At 41.1% G+C, this 18032-nt stretch overlaps 2 protein-coding genes across 2 annotated transcripts in view; one reads left to right on the top strand and one right to left on the bottom strand.

Moving 5' to 3' along the window:
- The window catches only part of LOC309553574 (A.superbus venom factor 1-like), a 1719715-nt gene extending 1715457 nt beyond the window's left edge, over nt 1-4258 (bottom strand). The window contains exon 1 of the transcript XR_014225177.1: nt 4227-4258. The gene's annotated coding sequence lies outside the window, so the exon portion shown is untranslated. The remainder of the gene's footprint in view (nt 1-4226) is intronic.
- Nucleotides 1-18032, top strand: part of LOC309553575 (DENN domain-containing protein 1B-like) — a 156409-nt gene that overhangs the window by 81653 nt on the left and 56724 nt on the right. Inside the window, exons 10-14 of the mRNA XM_082254847.1 lie at nt 3976-4076; nt 7569-7614; nt 8952-9053; nt 13011-13136; nt 15882-15983. Of these exons, the coding sequence (XP_082110973.1) occupies nt 3976-4076; nt 7569-7614; nt 8952-9053; nt 13011-13136; nt 15882-15983 (477 nt within the window). The remainder of the gene's footprint in view (nt 1-3975; nt 4077-7568; nt 7615-8951; nt 9054-13010; nt 13137-15881; nt 15984-18032) is intronic.

Here is an 18032-nt window from a genome sequence, read left to right as displayed (position 1 = left end):
GCTGAAATGTATGAAAAATTATTTATTTGCAAAATATTATAACAGAAGCGGGAAAGAAAACGCATTTTTTTTTTGAATTTTCGTTTTTTTAAATTTATTTAGCAAAAAAAAATTAGCAAAAAAAAAAAACCCCACAGTGGTGACTAAATACCACCAAAAAAATGATAAAAATTTGGTTTTGGTACAGTGTTGCATGATGACTGCGCAATTGTCATTCAAATTGCGACAGTGCTGAAAGCTGAAAATTGTCCTGGGGCAGGAAGGGTGTAAAAGTGTTCAGTATTGAAGTGGTTAAACCCAGAAACAAAAATATTTAGTTTGCAGCTCACCAATTCTTAGGCTACGTTCACATGTGGGCATAGCGGATCGCGGGCAGAATCACAGAAATCCAGAAATCATTGCAAATCGCGGGACGCCTGTGCGATGCCCGTGATTTGAAATGGCACCCCAAACGCTGTGCGGTAACATCGCGCAAACAGAATCGCGGGACGCATGACGCACAAAAGAAGCTCTTGTACCTTTTTTGTTTGTGTGATGTTACTGCGATTCGGCAGGCGGAAATCGCGTCAACATCGCACAGCGTTTGGGGTGCCATTGCAAATCACTGGCATCACACAGGCGTCCCGCGTTTTGCAATGATTTCTGGATCGTGGGCAGAATCGCGGGCAGATCTGCTACACCCACATGAGAACTTAGCCTTAGATGTATCGGCTGCATTTGTTTTTCTTTTTATAGGCTTATTTGATTTCTTGCTACCTAGTGATCCAGCAGTGGCAATTAGAGGGTTGAGGCAAAACATTTACCACTGACAGGGGTGCTTGCATTGATCAGCTTTTATTAATGTATGTAAAACCTTTATCTCAAATAGAAAAAAACTGTTCCTGTAACTGCTTAAAGCAAGCCATACATTATACAATTTTCCTTTAGAGTTACCAGAACCATATAATATGAGGTCAAACCTAAACACTTTAAATTTGTATGGAATCAGGCAGGCCCTTGCATTACATTGTTGAAAGTAAATCTAAAGGAAATTGAATAACAAAATTGTATTATACAGACAGCTTAAGGTTTCATTCACACATACACTATATTACCAAAAGTATTGGGATGCCTGCCTTTACGCACATCAACTATGGCATCCCAGTCTTAGTCTGTAGGGTTCAATATTGAGTTGGCCCACCCTTTGCAGCTATAACAGCTTCAACTCTTCTGGGAAGGCTGTCCACAAGGTTTAGGAGTGTGTGGAATGTTTGACCATTCTTCCAGAAGCGCATTTGTGAGGTCAGGCACTGATGTTGGAGAGAAGTCCTGGCTCGCAGTGTCCAATCTAATTCATCCCAAAGGTGTTCTGTTGGGTTGAAGTCAGGACTCTGTGCAGGCCAGTCAAGTTCCTCCACCCCAAACTCGCTCATCCATGTCTTTATGGACCTTGCTTCGTGCACTGGTGCTCAGTCATGTTTGAACAGGAAGGAACCATCCCCAAACTGTTCCCACAAAGTTAGGCGCATGGAATTGTCCAAAATGTCTTGTTATGCTGACGCCCTAAAAGCTCCCTTCACTGGAACTAAGGGGCCAAGCCCAGCCCCTGAAAAACAACTCCACACATAATCCCTACTCCACCAAAAGATTTAGACCAGTGCACAAAGCAAGGTCCATAAAGACATGGATGAGCGAGTTTGGGGTGGAGGAACTCGACTGGCCTGACCTTAACCCAACAGAACACCTTTGGGATGAATTAGAGTCCGGCCTTCTCATCATCCAACATTAGTGCCTGACCTCACAAATGGGCTTCTGGAAGAATGGTCAAACATTCCCATAGACACTCCTAAACCTTGTGGACAGCCTTCCCAGAAGAGTTGAAGCTGTTATAGCTGCAAAGGGTGGACCAGCTCAATATTGAACCCTACGGACTAAGACTGGGATGCCATTAAAGTTCATGTGCTTGTAAAGGCAGGCGTCCCAATACTTTTGGTAATATAGTGTATACAAGTGTTTTCTAACTACAGATTTGAATACAACTGCATTGTTTTCAATGGAGTCATTCCCACAGGTGCGCAACAGGCACTGCTTTCGGATCCGTAATACAGAATCCAAATATTTGCCCTTCCCCGTTCTCTGCAGATGCATACTTACCTGTACCCTGCAGCCTCCCGCATTGGTGTACATGCTTTGTGCTGAATCTTCTATGCATTGGCTGCACCTACATAGAAGCTCCCCATAGACTTTCAGATCCTAGCTGATGCCTGAACAAAGCATTGTGAAGAGAGTGCTATGATCTCTGTGTAATAGCGGGTAGACATGTGCATAGAAAGAAGGCGCAAACACCTGGTGCATTACCCTTGGACGCCTTTTAAAACGTTTTATTAAAATGCCAAAAACATACTCACAGACATGAAGAGCATAAATCGCATTGAATGAGTCCACCAAATGTGGAGGTATTCATCCCTGTAATTGGATTGCTGTAATAGTGCTCCAATGAATACCTCCACATGTGGTGGACGCATTCAATGCGATTTATGCTCTTCATGTCTGTGAGTATGTTTTTGGCATTTTAATGAAGAGTTTTAAAGGTGTCCAAGGGTAATGCACCAGGTGCTTGCGCCTCCTTGCTTTCTTTTCTATGCACTTCTGATTGGAGTTCCCCAACTGAGGATAGCAGGCCGCCTGATATTCCCATTGGAGTGAGCGCTTGGGTGATTCAGTTGTTTGGGTAGACATGTGCGGTTTGTTTTTATTCTGTATAAATATGCAGACAAATTTTTAATTATTCAGAGATTCAGATAAATCCGAATCCCCAAATTACAATACAAACTAATTTTACCGAATTCTCCAAATAAAACAAAATTTGCCTAAATTTCCAAAATTCTAATTGGAATTCAACTCAAATTTTACATTGAATTTTATTTGAATTTGAACTGTAAATATATTGTTGAAATCAAAGGGTAACATTTCAAAATAATACTGTTTTTGTTAAGCCAAAGATGGTTTAAAGCAGGCATGTCCAACCTGCGGCCCGGAACCGCAGGCAATGCGGCCCACTGCCCCCTGACAATTTTATTTTTTTTTTGCTGGGGAGGAAGGAAGCCGAGTCGGGGGCACAGCCACAGAGGCAGCCTCGGAGGGGATCATCCGCTAGTTGTGTTAAATTAGTGCTGGGGGGGGCGCGGCAGCACGGGAAGAGTGCAGCAGTGTTTTATTACTTATATACTGTACCTTAACTAATAGTATACATTTTATATGCGGCCTGAGAACATTTCTCTACACTCAATGTGGCCCAGAGAAGCCAAAAGGTTGGACACCCATGCTTTAAAGAGTCATTGTAATCATTCAATCATTTTTTTTTTTTATTTGTTTGTTCACTTTGCAAGTGTAACATTTATTAAAATAAAACCAGTAAAATAGAAATATTTAAAAGCATTTGTACTTGACATTATTTTTCCTCAGCTGGCTAAAACTTCTGCACAGTATTGTGCATAGTAAAATTTTAAAAGTAAGATATTTTTGTGTATTACTTTTATTAATTAGAACACTTTGCATATTTGGAATAAATGTATTATTGTTACAAACAAGATCAATGTGTGTAAATAACAATCAGATGTTTGATTACTGGTGCATTCAAATTGGAAAAAAAAAAAAAAAATCAAATTTTCGATTCAACCAGTTCTATATTTATCGATTTGAAAGTATTGAAACAAGAACAAAATCAGTAAATTAGAAGAAAACTCAAAAAAATACATAGAATAAATGCCGAATACGAATCCTGAATACAAATTGAATGAATCAATCGAATTTAACAAAACAAAATAACTAGATTAATGAATCTAAACAAAAGGAAACCCATTTTTTTTCGTCATGCACATGTCTAATACCGGGAGGAGTTACATTTTCACAGTACTTGGCACCCATGTATGTAACATGAACAAGCCATCAGATGATAGATCCACCGTAATCTGTGTTCTTCTCTCTCCCTGACAGCTGACAGCCTGTGTCCACGCCTCTGCAGCCCTCCTGTATCCCATGTACTGGCAGCACATCTATATCCCTACACTACCTCCACATCTACTGGACTACTGCGGGTCTGTCATTCTGTCTGTCATACTGTCCATTTGTCTGTCTATAGTTACAGTGTTAATAAACCCAGGACTCTGCAGTCACTATATCTGGCCTCCCACAGTACACAGAACATGGAAATGCAATTATTTTACTAAATATAAACTGCTAAATACCTTTTCTTATTAGCAGTATATAGCAGTCTTGTGACTTCTTTTAGTTCCTAGTAAAGCTTGTAGGAGGAGTTTTCCTTCTCTTCTGACTGTCCTATGAGGCTGCAGGACCCCTGACCCTCTGTCTGGACAGTGCTGATTGGCCCTGTGCTGATCACATGCACTTTCCAAGAAAAAAAAAAAAAAAAAGAACTCTCCAGCAATACACACCAAACTGAGCATGTGCAGCCCCGTCCCCTGGCTCTGTAAATATCAGGTTATTTTTTTAGAGATAGTGAAAAAAGGGGAGGATCACATAAGACAGGAACAATGCAGAGGATTAACCCTTTAGGTTCCACAGTGAGTATACCAAGCATGCTTTACTGCATATACAGACTGATTTTACTGTTGTGGGTTTAGTAACACTAAGATTTAGCACCGGTTCACACTATAGCGATGACAGACATCGCATGTGATTCGCAGCACACTGCTCTGAAAATCACATGCGATGTCTGTGCGATGCCAATTCAGCCATACAGATTGTATGGCTGAATTTGCATTGGATTCGGACAGAACACGCACAGGACCCTTTTTTGGGTCCGCAGCAGAATCGGATCGCATGGGTGTTCACACCTATGCGATCCGATTCATGTCCGAACTGACAGTTCGCACTGTGATATCCGAACTGATCTGGGGGTGTCGTTAACTTTGTATTGACACCCCCAGCATTTCGTATATGGCAGTGTGATCTGCTTGTGATTTGAATGTGATGCAGGAACCCGCAGCACATATATGTGAACCGGCAATAAAGTGACACTAAGCACTTTCAGCAGCTGATTTAATCTTTTATGCAGTTTCTTTATCAGTGAAGCCCCGTACACACACGCAGATCGTCGTCATACAAACGTCGGCGGACGAAAGATCTGCCGATTGTATGCGTGTTAGTATGGTGCCTCCGACAGCTGTCTGCACACAATCCGCGAGTCTTTCTTGCAAACATGAAAATTTTTGTCTGCAGACACCAGAACGGACGATTGTTCGCCTGTCAGTACAGAATTCGGCCGACAGACCGCAGATTTGCAAGACTGGGCATGCTCAGAAAATAAAAAACACAGGGAAAGTTAACCATTACATGACATCACTTCTGCAGTCAGCTGAAGTCTGCGGACAAAATTCTTGTGCTGTCCTTGTGCTGTCTTTGCACTTTTCAACAGACACCGACATCCCGGGGAGAAAAGACGAACATTTGTATGACGACGATCTGCGTGTGTGTACGGGGCTTAAGTCTCAGTTCACACTGATTCAGTGCGAATCTGATGGGATTTCACAGTGCCATTTCTGTTTTGAGAGGTGCAATTCTAATTTTAATTAATGTGATTTCAGAGATTTGGCATAGCTGGAGATAAAATTTGCACCAAATCCGCACTAAAATCACACAAGGCCCTTTTTTAATCAGATCAGAATCGCACCACATATTTGTTAAAGGCCTTCATTTAAAACAATGCTTTTTCAGATGACATGCGGATCTATGACTTTTGGATCGGATCTAATCCGCGTAAGATTCACATCAGTGTGAATCGGGACTTAAGTCTTGCCTGTGCCACAGGTTTCCTGTCTCAGGGTGGCTCCTTTCTTATGCAGCGTCTTATTGAGCCACCTTTGTATGCAGGTAGTAGGCTGGTTTCTCCGTACACTGTGTGCATGTATAGAAACACACAGCCCTGTAGCCTAGGATGGCAGGCTCCCCCTGCTCCTTCCTCATCCTCCCTTCTCCAAGCTAACAGACTGGCTGGAGACTGCACTGTCCACTGTTAAAGCGGTAGTATACTCCACTTTTGAACTTTTACCTACAGGTAAGCCTATAATAAGGTCTATAATAAGGCTTACCTGTAGGTAAAATTAATATCTCCTAAACCTGCACAGTTTAGGAGATATTCACTCTGCATGCAGCAGCTGACACCAGCAGCACATGCGCTCTGAAGGTCCGGCGTATCTTGCCGGACCTTCAGAGCTCCTTGCCGGGGTCCTTGCCTGAAAGTGAACCCATGACATCATCACGGCTCTGACCACTCACAGCACCGGAGGTGCCGAACCCGGAAGAGACGGTGAGATAACATGTCAGCTCCCTCAGCAGTGTCCGGGAGACCATGTGGGGGCTTCGTTCTAAGGTAAGTATTTCATAATTTGCTAGTATGCGATCGGATGCTCCATGCCACTACGTGCCACTAGTGTCACTTTAAGTTTGGCAACTCACAGGTGCATAGCCTTTTCTGAAGGAGTCTGTGGAACAGACATTACAGCAAAATTGATAACTTTTAGCCTGCCTTAACAGTGACCACATGGGAGACCACATGCCTCTACTCTAATATTAACATCAAATGATAGAATTGTGGGTAAAGTGTGAAATAAATGTAATAAATACATTTTTCACTTTAAAGCGGAGTTCCACCCATTTTTAATAGGTTGGAATACATAGCTGTATGTAATCCCCTTTAAAACGGCTTTTACCAATGGAAACTTTTTTTTTTTTGCTAGTAAATACCTTAATTTCGGCTTTATTCCTCCTCTCCTCACTTCCGGGTCCGATCGGCGATGACGTCATTCGGCGATTCGCAGTGTCTGCTGGGATGTATTCTATTCCAGAAATCTCGCAGTAGCTGTATCTATACTGAGCCGTGCCTGCCCCGCCTCCGCCCCGCCTCCTCTCATTGAGTTGCATTGTATGAATGTATTAAGGCCGTTCTCTGCCCCGCCTCCGCCCCGCCTCCTCTCATTGAGTTGTATTGCATACAATACAACTCAATGAGAGGAGGCGGGGCAGAGAACAGCCTTAATACATTCATACAATGCAACTCAATGAGAGGAGGCGGGGCGGAGGCGGGGCAGAGAACAGCCTTAATACATTCATACAATGCAACTCAATGAGAGGAGGCGGGGAGGAGGCGGGGCAGGCACGGCTCAGTACAGATACAGCTACTGCGAGATTTCTGGAATAGAATACATCCCAGCAGACACGAATGACGTCATCGCCGATCGGACCCGGAAGTGAGGAGAGGAGGAATAAAGCCGAAATTAAGGTATTTACTAGCAAAAAAAAAAAAGTTTCCATTGGTAAAAGCCATTTTAAAGGGGATTACATAGATCTAAAGTTCCAAAAATGGGTGGAACTCCACTTTAAGTCGGGCTGCAATACCATTTATCACCTGCAGGGGTGCTGTAAGCATGAGACCACCAAAGTCAGTCTGAAAGTAGAATTAGAGGACTGAAGTTCCTCTTTAACAATGAGAGCTCCCATGTTTTGTCAGTGCGAGCTTCTTTTAAAATGTCCCATAATATACTAACCATATGTCTCTTGTTCTTTCTTAGAGCACCAATGCCTTATCTGATCGGTGTACACAGCAGTCTGATGGAGGTCAGTGGATCTTTTTCATGTCAAAACTGTTAACTGAGGAGTGATGATAATGGTTAAACAAACTTGAGTTTAGCCAAAAAAGATATTTCAGGCATAGGCGGAGCCAATTTAAGTAAATCAGCCTCTGACTTGCTATATTTTCCAACAGTGAGCTCTTCCATCCATGACTCGTTTCCTGTCTACCTGGGAGTTTTTTGCGTCTAATATTATTAATTTTACATTATAGATATTATATCATATACCATATCCTTTTTTAATATTGGCAATTAGATCCTGATGAAGCAGTCTTGTGTGTGAAACATGAGCGATATGTGTACTATATCGCTGTCCATGCCCGCACTGGCTTAGTGCCAACTCATAGAGGAGTGTGAGGAGGCTACCACCCTATCCCCTTCATTGTGTCAGTGACACTGCGGATCTGGTCATCTTTCACCTGGAGTACCTTTGCACAGAGGGAGGACAGGAGGAAGCTACCCATCCACACCTATTAGCACCTGTGTGTGCACAAAGCAGGTTTAGCTCATTATAACTTGTGAGCCAAACCAGGAGGTGAGCGGCCAGCATTATCATTTACGCACCTAGGCACTTTTTAGTTATCCAAGCACTAGCACCTGGTCTCTTGATACCTACACAGTTTAGAAGATCATCACCCACTTCTATGTACTTTGGTGCACTTATTTTTATTTTTTGGATTCTTATTTTCACACTATCGTATGCATATGTGTGACTATTTATTTGCATGAGCACTTATTGTGATATTATTTCTTTATCATAACAATTGTTTTTTCACCAAAATAGTTTTTATCACCTGGATTGTCTTTTTATCACATCATTTAAGAGCACTTGCACTTTGATTGTGATAGATTTTTATACGTATTTATTCATTTATAGACAAAGATGGTTTGTTAATTGACACTCATTGTGTATATTTAATGTATTCTTCCTTTGGCGCTACATAGTTTTTATTTTTGGATTATTTTTAAAATATATATTGTCCTACTTTACCAAGAAAATGTCCCTCCATTAGGTAGAGACAGCGTTGTTCCTATTATTTGTGGCAGCTGGGTAGCTCAAAAGCTATTGGGAGGCAGTGGGGGAGATTTATTGAAACTGGAGCAAGCAAGATCTGGTGCATCTCTGTATAGAAACCAATCAGCTTCCATATTTTATTGTCAAAGCTTAAATGAACAAGCTGAAGTTAGAAGCTGATTGGCTACTATGCACATTTCCACCAGATTCTGAGTGCTCTAGTTTTAGGGTGATGCAACAAGCAGACATTTTTTTATTTGGACTAGCCTTGAAGTTTGTAAATTTACTAAACTGTCTTTCGTCTACAGCAAGTCAATGTCGGAGCTTTGGAAGAGGTAGTCATATTTAATATGGACACAAACTTTCTAGAGACTCCATTCCAAGACCTCGACAGTCTGCCTCCACATGTGGTAAGAATAGAAATTGAGTTAAAGAAATTGTTTTTTTTTATATTTCTTTATTGGTTATCATATAAAAATACTTTTACAAACTTTTCTTCTCACACTTATTGTAGATTAACATCCTTTTATCAAAAATATTCCCATCAAGTATCTATGGACATTTTCTACCCAAAACCATCATTTTTCCTACTCACCCCCCCCCCCTACTCTCCCTCCCCCCTCCCCCTACCCCTACCCTCCCATCCTCTACTTATTCTCTATATCTCCCTGGATAATTGTATAATCCCTTGTTCCTTTAAATATTCTCCATTCCTCCCAGATCTCTTCTCTGTCTCCCTGTTCTTCTTCTCCCCAGCTTCTTAAAAATTCTAATTTTCTCATCTTTTCCACTTTCTTAATCCAGTCTTTGCTTGTGGGGGGGATCTTCTTTTTGCCAATTAAGAGGTATTATACTTTTTGCTGCATTAGGGATTAGTGATTTTTATATTGTTTCACCAACATTTTTGTACCATGGAAGAGGCATACCCAAGGATCTTCTGGGATATGTATTTTTGTAATTTTTATAATTAGATCTAAAACATCTCTCCAATATTTTTTTATTTTCGGGCATTCCCACCATATATGAGCCATTGTGCCCACTACCCTACATCCCCGCCAACAGTATTTCGAACTCTCCGGTTGGTATTTCCCTACTTTGTTTGGGGTGTTATACCATCTGGATATAAGTTTATAATTCATTTCTGCTGTATTAATATCTACCGCGTATTCATGTACCAGCTTCATGCATTTTTCTTATTGAAAACCCCCACTACATGTCCCTAATTCCCTTTTCCATTTTTCTATGGGTTGAGGTACTGCCAGATTCGTCTCTACTATCAAGATTTTATAGATATTCGAAACTTTATTTGTTATCCTCTCAGAAACACACATTTGTTCAAATGGCAACAACCGCGTCGTATCTCTTAATGGTTGCGGTAATGAGGCAACAAAGTGTTTCAGCTGATAGTATCTCCACTCATTTACTTTCCAGTTCGTTTTATGTTTTAATCCTAAAAAAGTGATAATTTTTAAATTTTCTAATACATCTTTTAACCGTGCATCATCATCTCCAATCCATTTACCATACTCCTTCCCCTCTCCTGGGGCAAAAATTTATTTTTCTATATTCAAAAGTTGAAATGCTGTCCTCCTCAAAAAGAAAGCAGTTAGACTCGCTTTTTCCATTGGTCTCACCACCAAACTTTTTTGGGTTGAAGAGCAAATCTGTAAGAAACCTATCTGGGCTATGACTGCCGTGTCTACCTCCCAGGTCCTGCTTTCCACCTGTTTCTGTTTCTGCTTCTGTGTTTGTCCCCCTTCCTTTGTCCTATTTGTCTGTTATGCCTAGTCAAGTTGCCCATTAAAACGTTTAGTTGGCTAGTCTTGATCCTTATTTCCTGTATATTGTTTTCACTTGTTATCTTGTCCCTGGACTTCTTAGTTCCCTAGTTATAGCCTAGTTCCTTTTCACATATTTTTAGTTTCTGATCCATATTCTGTTTCACTCCTGGTCTGTTCTCAGTCTCTTTTGATCACGTTATCTACCTTTGATTGTCATAGCCCTGATCTTGCTATTATGACTTCTGACCTATAGGATTCCTGGATTTGATCTCTTGCTTGACCTGACATTGGTAAAACCCCTCCTGCTATGACCTTGGTATTGTTTTTGTTCCTGTCAACCCTTAAACTTTGGCTCCCAACAACAAACTTAGCTACTCACCTTGACAACCCCACAGTCCCGAGCTCACCTTTGCTGGGGAATAACCTCCTAAAAGGGTCAGATTATCAGTCACCCAAGTACCAGCATTGCATTTAAAGCACCCTTGAAAGCCAGTGACGAGGGTGTGGGGGACAGGGACGAGTCCCGCTGTCTGTGTCATTGGATGCTGCAGTGGGGTTGGGTGTGAGCACACAGGAGTGCCCCCATGGGAAGCAGCTTCCCATGGGGACACTGGACAAAGAGGAGGAGCCAGGAGCGCCAGTGGGAGACCCGAAAAGAGAAGGTTTGGTGCAACTCTGTGTAATTCCATTGCACAGAGAAGGTAAGTATAGACATGTTTGTTATTTACTTTTATTTTTTATTTTAAATGTACCCTTACAATCACTTTAAGTTTCAGTTTTTCAGGTAGCAACAACACATGTTTTTTCGTCAAGCAGCAATAAGTCTGGCTTGATTTGTGGATAGAAATTGGCTGGTGATTCGCTGTATCTGTCCCTGCTCTCCCTGATGCAAAAATATTCTCGGGTTGGCCAATTTCTATCAAACTCTTGTAAGAATTAGGTGAACCCAGATCATACAGTAATGTATAACTGGACAGCAACAGCACAGTTTTAAAAAGCGAGACTAGGCCTAAATGTACTAAAGATTCAGCGCATAGCCAAGTATTTTACTACAAGAACTAAGAGACTGATGATAAAGCCGTGTAAAATTCACCAACAACCTAGACAGTTCTAATGATAGAGAATAGGCCAAACTGGTATATTTGTGTCTGCTCTTACCAAGACTAAAATGTTCCTGTAACATCTGTCAAACAGAGGAACCACGTCTCTTTAGAGAGATTTCTTATTTTCAGTGTTTACAAGAGAGAGTGAAGGAAAATCTCTCAAATGGGGCACAGATGAGAAATAAAAACCAGACAGGGGTTTACCATTCCCTGTTCTACCAAAAATAAAAAAACGAACACTCAAATCCTCCTCCAGCATTGCTCCCCCTCAAATTGTATAATACTTGTAGTTTATACCCATCAGGTACGTATATAACTTACATTTGTCAACATTAAATCTCATTTGACTCGTACACTGAACAAAATTATAAACGCAACACTTTTGTTTTTGCCCCCATTTTTCATGAGCTGAACTCAAAGATCTAAGACTTTTTCTATGTACACAAAAGGCCTATTTCTCTCATATAATGTTTATCAATCTGTCTAAATCTGTGTTAGTGAGTACTTCTCCTTTGCCGAGATAATCCATCCACCTCACAGGTGTGGCATATCAAGATGCTGATTAGACAGCATGATTATTGCACAGGTGTGCCTTAGGCTGGCCACAATAAAGGCCACTCTAAAATGTGCAGTTTAATCACACAGCACAATGCCCCAGATGTATCAAGTTTTGAGGGAGCGTGCAATTGGCATGCTGACTGCAGGAATGTCCACCAGAACTGTTGCCCCGTGAATTGAATGTTCATTTCTCTACCATAAGTCATCTCCAAAGGCATTTCACAGAATTTGGCAGTACATCCAACCGGTCTCACAACCGCAGACCACGTGTAACCACACCAGCCCAGGACCTCCACATCCAGCATCTTCACCTCCAAGATGGTCTGAGACCAGCCACCCGAACAGCTGATACAACAATCGGTTTGCATAACCAAAGAATTTCTGCACAAACTCTCAGAAACTGTCTCAGAGAAGCTCATCTGCATGCTCGTTGTCCTCATCGGGGTCTCGACCTGACTGCAGTTCGTCATCGTAACCGACTTGAGTGTGCAAATGCTCACATTCAATGGTATCTGGCACTTTGGAGAGGTGTTCTCTTCACGGATGAATCCCCGTTTTCTTAGATCGTTGAGTTTAGTTCATGAAAAATGGGGGGAAAATCAAGTGTTGAGTTTATAATTTTGTTCAGTATAGCTGCCCAATAAATAATGCATTCAGTCCAGCTGATAAGCAAGAGACATCCTGTAAGGACTTTATTCTACTACATAGCTTGATGTTCTCTGCAAAAACAGAAATGGAACTTATTTTTAACAATAAAATTAAAAAACACCCTAAAATGCATATTGACTGAAAAAACAGGGCTTTTGCCTCACTTCCTGATCCATATTTTTGTTTACTGTAAAATCACCAGTGCACCTTTAGTTTTTAGAAAGGTGACCTCCTATGTATTACCACTAACCCCTGGAACCTTTCTTTTCCTCCTCAGGTTTCTCTGCTGAAGCTGCAACTGACTAAACAATCAGCCTTTATGGGTGATGGGGTGTCACGGGCCTTCCTCCAAGCCCAAGCTTTGCTGTTTGGCAGCTATAGAGAAGCTCTCGTCTACAACCTGGTATGTTTGACATAGGGTTCCTTCAATGATCTGTAGTGTTTATATCTTCATGGATTGTCAAAGCATAGCGCAAAATATAGATGGACCGATACCAGTTTTTTAAGACCGAGTACAAGTACCGATACTTTTTCTCAAGTACTCGTCCATGCCAATTACTGATACCTATTTGTTTTTTTTTTAGACTAATTAGAAATGATTACCATTTCTTTATGATTATGAAGAACAGTTCTTCTGTGTCTTTGAAATTGCACTGAAATAGCAAGATTTCAAAGCCGCAGAATAACTGTAAGCCCGGCTTTGAAATCACGCTACTTCAGCGCGATTTCAAAGCCGCGTATTAGTGCGATTTGGACCTTCAATTTCAATGTGGCTTTCGATTTAGTTTAACAGTCAATGCAAGTTGCAATGGAATCGCAAAAATGGTATTGGTATTAGTATCAAAGCATTTGCACGAGTACACGTACTTGTACTTGTGCAAATGCTTAGTATCAGTACCGATACTGGTATCGGTGCAACGCCAGCGCAAAACATGGTTAAAGTAATAACAACATAGTAAAACTCATTGCTCCCCAATGAATCTCATGATGATGCATAAACAAATGAGCCTTTAGTTTGGTTTTTAATAGAATGAAAAATGTATAGAGTAGTGTAGGTTTGATTCTTGTTATATACTATAAGGAATAATGGTTGAGTGCAATGACTCTGGATAGGCAGCTTACAGCCACAAAGAAAGCCACCAGAAATGCTTCAGATGGGGCGCAAAGAAAGGAGTCCCACCCCAGTCATTTAAAGTATGAATGATGCATTGTTTTTTCAATAAAGTATATTCAGCATAAAGGGCAAGACTACATGTTTGTGGGTTTCCTGGCCCCCTTCATCAGGGCTCTGCGTACTGTAAAAAGTAAAGATATTTAGAAATATCAGTGCAGATTGCTTCAGACAAAGTGAGCGTCAGCAGGCAATTTTACCATTTACATTTGTTGAGTGATGGAGCCTCTTGGAATTAATTGGAAGTAAGCTCAACAGCGAGGGATCTATCTGTGAAAAAGTCCATACGCTATCTAATTTTAGTGGAAACGGTCAGGTTTCTTCTGTCTAAGGAGGAAGGTGGGATGTAAAGCCCTTAAAATATGTGAGTCGTAGGTTATTCAGTTCTTTTAAAGTAAATCCTAACTTTGCACAGACAAGGAAAAACAACAGGTTCACTTTAACAGCAGTGACACAAGAACCCTATACAAATCTTTTCTTCAATTTTCAGGTATTCAGGTATTTCTCCACACTTTCAGATATAAGGATCATCCCTCCTTTCCACACCCGTTTATCCCATCCCTCCAGGCTTATATTTTTCTATAACTGGTGAAGTCAGTTATACTCCATGTCCCTTGCTCACGCTGTTTCTGCCTAGGCCAGTCCAGTGGCACACAATACCCCTCACTGGCTGGCTGGTCCCCTTCACTCACCTCTGATGTTGATCTTCTTTTGCATTCTGAGAGAACTCCTCCTGGAGCTGGGTTTTAAGTTGGCTGTACACCAGGAAAATTTTGTACAAAAATGTTATTTTCTTAACATTTATTGGATTTTTTAATGGTTAGTGGCTTTAAATCGACATTTGTTTTCGACATTAATGAAGAGAAAAGTTGGAGGCGCAGGATGGAAAAATTTTTCGACTGAAAAATGTCTAACTCTGAATGTAGTTTTTTTTGTTCGGGAATAATCATACATATTGTAATGAAACTTGTTTTATACAGTATGTCTTGGATTCCGTTCAAGGTCTGGACAAACTTTTTCAGGTCTTCAAATTAAATTAGTTGATTTGATAGCAAGAAAGAGTGTTCTAACCAATGATTTTTCTACAAACATTCAAACAAAAAATATAACCATGTATGGCTAGCTTTATTGTTCTCCCGCATGTGATAATACTAGTGCTCTTTTCTTAGGGATCCAGCATTATCACATGGGGGGAAATAGAGAATCCTAATTTTTGTGTGAACTCCATGCAATGATTTGGCACCACCAAAACCCACTCCTTTATCAAACATTCCTGTTCTCAGAGATGTTGCTGGAAGTGTTATAAGAACAGGAAGTACAACCAGAAGGAAAGCCCCGTACACACGCAACGATTATCGGCCGACCGATCGTCCGTCTTTTGTCCAGAGTGGTGTTTTGTTGGTTGGAATGTGCCTAGACTGCACACAAATTTTCTCGCCCGACAAAATTCTACTTCAGAAGTGATGTCATGTGTTGGTTTGCTTTCTTTGTGTTCTTTCTTCTCTGAGCATGCCCAGACTTGCTCATAAGATTTTTCCCTGTCGAAATCTGTACTGACTGCACGAAAATCGGCCGTGTTTTGACGGCGGACAAAAATTTTATAGCCTGCACACCAGATTTTTTTCGGCCGAAAAGTCGGAGTTGGTTGTCGGAAGCACCATACTAACAAGCCGAAAATCGGCAGAATACCCTGCCGATTTTCGATGCGTGTGTACGAGGCTTTAGAGCAAAGCTCTGCAGCTAGACTGCTAACAAGTGTGCCCCACCAATTACAGGTTACTCTCTATGTCCTCCTCTGGTCGCTATTTAATTGGAGATACCAACAACAAAAGCTTCAGAACTGAACCCAAAAAATAAAATAAAAAAACTGCCAGGAAAAGTTCTGCTTTGGAATATATTCATGAGTGAAAAAAATGTTTAGTGCTAAATCAGCAATCAAGGACCCATCAAGGACTTATGCTTATTGTGTTTTCACAGGGGGAACCAATCTCTTTCTGCCAGGAGACCTTCATCAACAACAAGTGCAGCTCCATGAGATCCTTCCTGCAGAATGCCGTCCACCTCCAGCTCTTCTCACAGGTCTGAGCAGGGGTTTTGGTAGAGGGAGAGTCAGTTTTCCGTTATATCTTGCTGAGAAATACACTATTTTTATTTATTATATTCTATTAGTATATTTCCTATGGCATTGCATACCTGCCTGTGCATATGCCTGCCTGTGCGTATACAACCAATGTACATACAACCAACCAATATAAAACCAACCAATATACAACCAATGTACATCCACATGAAACTGCTTTTCCTGCCAAAATACTATAAATTTTGGAGTCTGGGCTCTTTCGTGAATCAGCCCTAAATTTCATGTACTGGGAGTGATTGGGAGGTGTTTAAGCAGTCTTAGAGTTTAGGTACATGTCAGGCAGGTTGCAGGGTTAGGGGCTATTGGAGAAGATTGTGGCCTCAGGAAAGTCCAACTCTTCATGTTGAATAGTTTGGTGGTGAATGCATACACCGGTGAGTTCATAAATGGATACATTTTTTGTTGGTGTGAACGGCAAATAATAAAAAAGCAATTGGGATAAGCTAAATTGACAGTTTTTGCTTTGGTCAATTTTGTTGAATAATCTGGACATTTTGGAAAACTTCATCTTATGTTCAAGATTCTTTGGAGTCATCGGGTAAAGCATAAATAAGCATAATAAATTGTTTTTTGGTAGTTTTTTAACAATATGATTGAATTAAAATACCTCTTGAGGATTAGGGAGGCTCCTTTCATCTATCCTGGACCTGTTCTGTGCCAACCAATGGCCCTTAATTGCTGAGGACAAGACATTAGATATTGAGGGATGGATGACCATAAATGGATCGAAATTTGGCAGGAATTTGTTCAGCAGGGACAAAAAGTTGATCGTTCGAGCGACTTCTGTTGAACAGATAAATTGGAAAATTGTCGATCAGAGGCTACAGACAATCAGCTGCAGCAACTGATCACTGTATTCTCACAGCATTGGGTCCCGCTGTCAGAATACAATAATCCTGCGGGAGGGAAACCTCTATCCATCTTGTTTGTTTGGTTTGAGGAATCTGCTGGTTGACTACCATCTTCGGCCAGACTAACCCTAACCTAATTGTTAACACTAGCCCTAATACTAACCCTAGCCTTGTTGATTGTCAAAGTCATGTAATCATTGTGTTAATGATGATATGGTGACCACATATTTTTTTTTTTTTTATTAGGCAAGTTTTTTCTTAGCAATCCAATGACAAAATTTGAAACACATTTTCAACAAAAAATTTTGGCAAAAGCAAAATTGTCAGTTTCTTGGCAAAATCTAATTCTGCAAATTCAATCTCTACTAGAAAATAGATTTGGGTGAACAGTTCGAGCCAAGCAAAAGTTCGGGCCTAACATTGTCTGTTCACCTGTTTGGCGAACACTCAAATTTGCTGAGCGCTTAGTGGGATGTTCGCCCCCCTAGAGTCCCACAATGCACTGTACGCTGCACAGTGCATTCTAAGCCAAAGTAAAGTTGAGCAAAGTTTTGCCCATTCAGGGCACAGTGAATAGCTTGTTGTTAAGCCAGCCGCTGCATCCTTAACAACAAATGAAGCTTACCCGCTGACAACTGAATGAAAAAAACAAAATTGCCGGCAATAGAAAAAGTGAAAAAAAAACAGCATGGGGTTGCCCCCAATCCATACAGATCCTTATCCAAGCACGCAGCCTGGCAGGACAGGAAAAGGGGAGGACAAGTAAGCGTCCCCCCCCCCCCGAACCATACCAGGCCACATGTCCTCAACATGGGGAGGGCACTTTGGGGCCCTGGGTGGTGGTTGTGAGGTTCAACCCTGGGCACTGGAAGTCAATCACGACACCGTCAATCACAACACCGGCCGCAGCACCGAAACCTGAAAAAAAATGCTCCACCCATGACAAAGGCCTGCTCTGCCATGTGACAGTTCTTAAATACACTGAACAAAATTATAAACGCAACACTTTTGTTTTTCCCCCATTTTTCATGAGCTGAACTCAAAGATCTAAGACTTTTTCTATGTACACAAAAGGCCTATTTCTCTCAAATATTGTTCACAAATCTGGCTAAATCTGTGTTAGTGATCACTTCTCCT

This window comes from Pelophylax lessonae (genome assembly GCF_965119305.1).
Source record: "Pelophylax lessonae genome assembly, chromosome: 4".
NCBI classification, from domain to species: Eukaryota; Metazoa; Chordata; class Amphibia; order Anura; family Ranidae; genus Pelophylax; species Pelophylax lessonae.
This window is presented reverse-complemented; position numbering and strand designations above follow the sequence as displayed.